Below are 7,024 nucleotides of genomic sequence, written 5' to 3'. Positions count from 1 at the left end.
ATTGGCAGTGTGGTGCTCCTGTTCTCTTTTCTACCTTGATCGATAGTTGAACAACAGCACTGCTACTTAGCAGATTGAACAACCCTCTATTGATTCAGTTACAGATTGGTTTGCAACAACCATACTTGATTTAATGAGAATGTTCTTTTCTTGTACTCCTCATTTTATTTGCTTTTCCAGTTTACCTCTCTTTTTTCTTTCTTTTGTGACATGAATAGTGATGTTTTTTTGATCTGGTGAGACTTGCAGGAACTTCCATTCACACAAAACATTTTGCAAAGAAATAGGTGCAGGACCTCCATATGGGACTAATGCTTAAACATTCAGTAGTATATAAATAGTGATACTTTTGAGAGTCTCAAAATAAGACCATTAAAGACATACGGTTACATACATATGCGAATAATTACAACTACTCGCATATTACATTAGACAGTTAACATACATACGTGAACAATTACAACTACTCACATATTACATTAGATTAAGGGCACCCTTAAATTAAAGTTTATATAAGCAGCAAAATAAAATTCACTTGGATGCTTAAGGCCTCTGTTTCTCTTCACTCAGTTTCCTCCTCTTCACTCAGTTTCCATTTCAAATAAAAGGCTGGCCCGGACCTGCAATAAAACCAGAAACAATGGTAAGAAGGGGGGAGGGAGGGTGAGAGAGAGAGCAACAGTTTAAAAATCAACAGAATTGATACAGTTGCTAAGGATTGAGAGCAAGAGTTACATCGCATAAGGTGTCTCTCATTCATCATATGAAAATTATAGATATTTTGTACTCAAGGTGTCTCATTTATCAATTGACATGATTAAATTTTCAACATAGTAAATGGATTCTTATATGAGCCTTAGCAACCTACTCGGATTGAAGATCGATTGGTCCTAGGGTTGTCCATTCCTTTAATCATTCCTATTTTCTCTTAAACTTTTTTGTTCAGTATTAATCTTGATGGAAGCTAAGTAAAACAGTAACCCAATTTCAATGTCATCAACAGCCAAAATATATGAATACAGAACAACAACAACAACAACAAGAGGCCACCGCTGAAGAGAGAAAACTAAAGATTGCGTGTGATTACACAAAAATAGATCAATTCAGCAGTAAGAAACGATAAAATTGAAAAAACACTGATAATAATTATCAGAAATTCTAAAGGAAAGAGATTTAGATCTAGAATGAATGAATGATAAAGAAGATATTCATATTTGGTGATCTCCCTTTCCGTTTTGACGACGCGTACGATCAACGGGACCGTCCCACAAAAGAAGTAGGCAAAAGATGCACAAGTTGCGGCTTTCACAGCGAGTTGCACCTTTGCCTGAAAGGAGGGATCCGCCACCGCACGGGCCTCTGAGAGAGAGAAAATTTTTGACCACATTGTCATTCTTGCCAGCATCTATTGGGATTTTAAACATTTATATATAGATGCCCCCACATACCTTAGATGTACTTGGGCCTTTCCTTATTGACAAATACTTAGGTGGGGTTTCCCCACCACGCGGCCTTACGGCTATCCAATCAGAAGCAAGCAAATTTTCCATCTTTTTCGAAACTGTCCCTGTTCTCTAAAGTGAAATATCCAAAACACCCCCCTGTTGGGTAGTGATTGGTCCTCCCTAACACGTGTCCCATGCGGGTGCCCTACGCAAGATTCTCTCTTCCTTATTATGCCCAAATCTACAACTAATCCGTTAAAGTGGCATAAAAAAATAAAAAATAAACTGCTCCGTTAAAGTCTTCAATTATTTGGATGAATTGGCATGCCACGTAACAATTGTTATTATGAGGGTACTGAAATGTAAAATGGTTTTATTTTTGCTGATGGGGTTCACTTTTTAAAGAATTTTCTGGAAGCTGCTACTAGGTTGTGAATTCAACAACTAGGCAACTTTGGCATACATGCTAGAATATAATTGTGGTTTCTTTTGTGCTTTTCCTTTCTTTGTCTGGTAGGGTTGAACTTTTTAAGGACGCTAACTTCGATATTTGTTTGTAGGCATACACATTAACAGAAAAGGAAGATAGTAAGAAGTCGAAGCAAAAGCAACGAGAATGTATATATGCAGCCAAAGATGGGCAAAACAGATATTGATTATCAGGTTTGCCTTTAATATATATATTTGGCATCATGGTCTCTTATTTTAGAGCATTATGTAATGTTTTATTAATGAGACTATGGCTATCTGTGTTTTAGGTTCTTCATGATGCCTTTTTTAAGTACCGAACCATGCCAGAGCTCACGTACAACACTTGGTGATCTGTACCATAAAGGGAAAGAGTTTGAGGTATTATTCGTGCTTCAATAGTATTAATCTTGCTCAAGAATATACCTCTGGTGTTGGTAACCAATGTTTTAAACTTCTTTTATTCAATTATTGGTTCTTTTACTCAATTAATTCTACTAACCACTTTTCTTTGGTTTCTTAATACTATGGCCAACAGTTGTATGGCGACGTGTTTGGTGTTCAGCAACAAGATCAGCCTAATTATATGAGGTATGGCTTGCGATTCGAACAATCAGGTTTCACTTGTAGAATGCCGCCTACGAAGTTGTAATTGTCATTAGATCTATCATTAACGTAACATTTCTGTTCCTTCTAAAATTTAGGAAGAGCCAGTTGATAAGACAAATCATTAGGGTGATTTGGAGAGAGTGAGAGGAAGAACCGATGGAGGACGAACATCTAGAGGATGGTATTGAATCTGTAGATAGCCTTTCAAGGGTATATCTTTGTTTATTTCCCATTTTCAATTCAGTTTGTTTTAATATCCTTGTAAGGTTCCTTATTTAATTTGTAGTTCCCTTTGTAGTTTAATATGCTGGTAGTTTTGAGAGAACTCTTTTTTCCTTGGGTCTTTTTGCACTTAAAGTTAATTTTCTGAGTTCTATTTTTCTAACAAACTTCCACACTTCCTTCTCAGTACTCCCACTGGCAATGAGAAACCTGATGTCATTTGACCTTCACCATCAGCAGAGAAAGGAGCCTGAAAGACCTTTATACCAAGTAAGTACAATGATGGACACTTTCTCTTCCAGCACAATTTTTCTTCTCTTTAGTTGTTGTTCGGACTTGTTTTGCAAAGGTAGTTGAAGAGAAAGAAGAAAGGATTGTTTCAGGGACATTGATGGGAACGACTCACACGTGTTGTCGGTAGCACTCTAAAAGGATGGATCTTCTGAGAGGTCAGAAAGCATATAAAGTGGATGTCACTACAACCTGAAGAGTTAGAAGCTATGGAGAACGTCTTGCCTGAAAAGTAAGTGTAACTTGAGGTTCAAATTTTTCCACTTTGCCTTTTAGCAGGAGAGAACCAGTTTGTGATTTGTAATGTTTTCCACAGGTATGAACAATCAAGGGGGGAGAAGAAGCTGCGAAGTCAGCGAGAGGATTTCAGTGACATGGTTGCGGAGGTGGTGTGTGCCTCTCAGGTTAGGTTTGTTTTCAGTTACGTTTGTTTTCCATAAATTTTAATAAAATCTTTTAAGTTTGTTTTCAGCCACCTGCAGAATGAGAAGAAGAGGAAACATAAGATGCCATACATGAGAGATCTGAGTTCTATCAAGTTTTGCAAGAAGCCAAGCAGATTACAGGTGACGGTTACAAGAATAGCGGGGAAGTGAACAGTACCAGACGGCATTCAGGGATGGATATAGACATGTTGGGCAGGGTGTGTTTTGAGATTTATAGAGGGCCACTGGTGTTTGCATCCTAGATGTATTGGATAGGAATGAAGATGTGATATTAACCTTTTTGGGGTATGATCTCTAATATGTGATTATTCACTTCTGAAGTGTGTATGTTGGGGTCAAATATTGACGACACAACCAGCAACTAAAGCTCATATTCTATCGACACTTCTCAAATAGTTTCAACAAACTTGCATTTCTGCTGTAAAATTGCGTCAGATGTGTTTTATATTATCCGTCGAATACTGCTGTTCGGTTTATTTCCCGTCTAGTAGCATTTTGTTTTTCTGTTTTTTGCAAGAAGTATATCATATCTGTATCAGGACAGCAGGAAATCAGCCAATGGGCCAAATGAGCCAGCCTTGACATATACTTTAAGAGTTCTGAGTAAGTTTCAATCTAATTATGATACAACAAATATACATAATGTTCGAATGGACCAAAGACAACAGATATACATAATTACATACTGTTCCAATGGACCAAAGTAGACGGCAAGAATCCCAAAAAAAGCATGGTGGGAAAACAGAAAATGCATTATAACTCCATACAATGATTTACACAAGTTTTTCTAGCAAAGAAACATGATTTACCCAAGTTTGCTAAAATACCGTTATCATGTAAACATGCATGTATTCTATGCCAGGATAAGGTCGTTCAGCGCATCTGAAGATAGAATTTTAAACAGTGACAGAACCTTCAATATTTTGGACTGAACATTGAATTCTGGTAACCATCATGGACATCATCAAATTAAAATCCCTGCATATAGCAACGGATAAAGTCCTGTTTTTTTCATGAATTATCCTGACCAATTGGTCCCAAATTTGCCTCTTATCTCTGAAAAATATTATATAGTAATGAGCTTCAATTACACAAACGCCCACAATGCAACAAAACCAAAACACATCTATAATGACCACGGTGGAAATCTTCTTTGAACAGAGTCTTCTACCCTCACCCTCCATGCAAACTGATACCCAGATTTCTGGGCTCACAGATCCAGCTAAAGACTCAAACACAGATAGTTCTAATGGATGCACAAGATAAGAAACGTGAATCCAGTTAAAATTCTAGGAACCGACCAAAGTAGAGAATCATAGACCCATAAAAAGCACAGTTGGAGAAACAAAAAAGTAGACGACATATCTGTTTAACTAACAAAAGTCTGCCTTCGGTGCAGGAAATCCAACACTAGGAAAAGAATATGCATGAAAAGAATGAATCCATACAACGAGATGCCCAAGTTTGCTATCATTAAAATGCAGGGTCCTTTATAGATTGTTCTCGGTAAGGATAAGTTCGTATATGTCCCTGCTGAAAATAGAATCTCAACAGTAACACGAACTTGTATGTTTGGGATTGAAAATTGAATTCTGGTAACCGCCCTGAACATATAAGATAAAATCCCGGTGTATAGCTTAGGGCACATCCCATCATATATATAGTTCTATGTTTTATCAATTATCTTAATTAATGTCCAACAAAAGTATCCAACCCCTAAGGAACAACATCCGACACACTCAATTATCTACCTCTATGCACACATTTCTTCAGCAATCACTGCATTTTAGAAGCCCATTTCACCCAGTACCCAGATTATTTCAATGAATCTAAAAGCATGCAACTGAAATCTTGTTACACATACAAACAAACCTCTATATGAATCTCGATCCACTCCTCAATGCTAAATTATGTCAAAATATCGATCAAAATAACAAGATGATCGAACTAGATAGATATTGCGGGCTATCATATTGAACTAGATGCTAAATTATGTCAAAATATTCATCAAAGTAACAAAATCTTGATACCTTTCAAGTTGATGTGGTTGTAATTAGTCATTTTTCTTCAAAAGAAAATATAAAGAGTTAAATTCTTTATCATATTAATATTGATTGGAAATATCTTTCTCATATGTAAAAATACACCCAAAAGAAAAAAAATTCAACCAAACATCAGATAGATTTTGATACTTATCCAGACAAGTTTACTGTCTTACACAGCATTCCCATAAAATTAAGGTACAAAACAGAACTAAGCCATGAGATATCCTCACAACATTTATGTAGTTATAATTACATCAAGCCAGAAGTAGTCGGGTTCATTTGCTAAACTCAGCGATATCCACGCCTGCAAATCAATCAAAAACCAAATATAAGACAAAGCAGTCAATGTCACATAAGAATCCTCAATGTGGAAATAGAAACAGGTTGAATAGATAAAAGATGAAAACAGAAACAGTTTTCATTAACAAATGAATATGTAAAGACTTGGACTTTTTAACACAAAATTAATCGGACCAAAAGAAGAATCAAAGAAGATTGCAAACGATGAAAGACTCAAAAAAGGATTCTGAAAAAAGAAAAAGAAAAATCACAAGGAAATAAAAGAGATCAGATCTCTGATCTCATCCATCTTTCTCCAACCGACCTCTTCCTATGAGAACTCGCTCGTTCATAGCGATCCATCTTTTTAGCGCGTTTCGACTAATCTCTGTGCAGATTATAGCGTTGCCTAAAAGCCCGACTGCCACAACGGAGCCACAGAGAGCAAAGAACCCCTTGGACCATGCCATGATTCGCAAAGAGAATTGGGAATTTTTCTGATTTTAGGGTTGGTTAGCTGTAGCTATGCCTTTTTTTTTTTTAGGCCGTGACCACTTACCCAATATCAGTCTAAAAATTGTCCACTTACTCTACTAAGAGTTTTTTAACCCCATTTACCCAATCCAACAACTATTGACAATTTTGCCCCCATTAATCAAATTGAAACTCATCGTCTCTCTCCTCTCATAATCTCTCTCCTCCCGGACTCTCTCTCTCTCTCTCTCTCTCTCCAGCCGGACGGCCAGATGCCGAGCGACGACACCAAGGTGCAGCAGGTTGCAGGTGGTCTGGGTCTGATTTTGTCTGGCGTGTAGGTCGTCGCTGAGGTCGCTGAGAATACCAGAGGTTGTCGCTGAGATCGCCGGTGATCTGAGGAGGTCCGTTGATGCCATCTAGTCCGGGACGATGATCTGGAGACGTCGAGAGATGGTGGCTGTGACGGTGGAGAGCGCCGGCGTGGGGCACCTGCAGGCCTGGACGAGGCCGGTACGGACAAGCAAGCAGGGGTGTTGCTGCATCGGGGCTGGGACCGGTCGGAGATGGGCTGCAGGTGAGCGACTAGAGAAGACGAAGGCGGTCCGGCCGGAATCGAGCTGGAGGAGCGTGGGTGTCCACAGGGGAAGCGTGGGTGGCCGGAGAAAAATTCAGATGGTTTTTTTTTTTTTTTTTTTTTTTTTTCTGATTTCGATGGGAAGAGCTCTGAGAATGGGGAAGGAAA

General features: G+C 38.2%; 1 protein-coding gene and 1 long non-coding RNA gene across 2 annotated transcripts; one reads left to right on the top strand and one right to left on the bottom strand.

The window, feature by feature from the left end:
• Window positions 1-3,139: 3,139 nt before the first annotated feature.
• LOC133729698 (uncharacterized) lies at window positions 3,140-3,631 on the top strand. The gene is made up of 3 exons (XM_062157261.1): window positions 3,140-3,267; window positions 3,352-3,439; window positions 3,518-3,631. The coding sequence occupies exons 1-3, from the start codon at window positions 3,215-3,217 to the stop codon at window positions 3,629-3,631; spliced, it is 255 nt and encodes an 84-aa protein (XP_062013245.1). The 5' UTR covers window positions 3,140-3,214.
• Window positions 3,632-5,635: 2,004 nt separating this feature from the next.
• LOC133729699 (uncharacterized) lies at window positions 5,636-6,284 on the bottom strand. Its single transcript, XR_009856474.1, has 2 exons — window positions 6,131-6,284; window positions 5,636-5,830 (listed from the first exon to the last, which is right to left on the bottom strand). It is a non-coding gene; the product is annotated as an uncharacterized LOC133729699 (long non-coding RNA).
• Window positions 6,285-7,024: the final 740 nt, after the last annotated feature.

The sequence above is a fragment of the Rosa rugosa genome, chromosome 2, assembly GCF_958449725.1.
Source record: "Rosa rugosa chromosome 2, drRosRugo1.1, whole genome shotgun sequence".
NCBI lineage: Eukaryota > Viridiplantae > Streptophyta > Magnoliopsida > Rosales > Rosaceae > Rosa > Rosa rugosa.
This window is presented reverse-complemented; position numbering and strand designations above follow the sequence as displayed.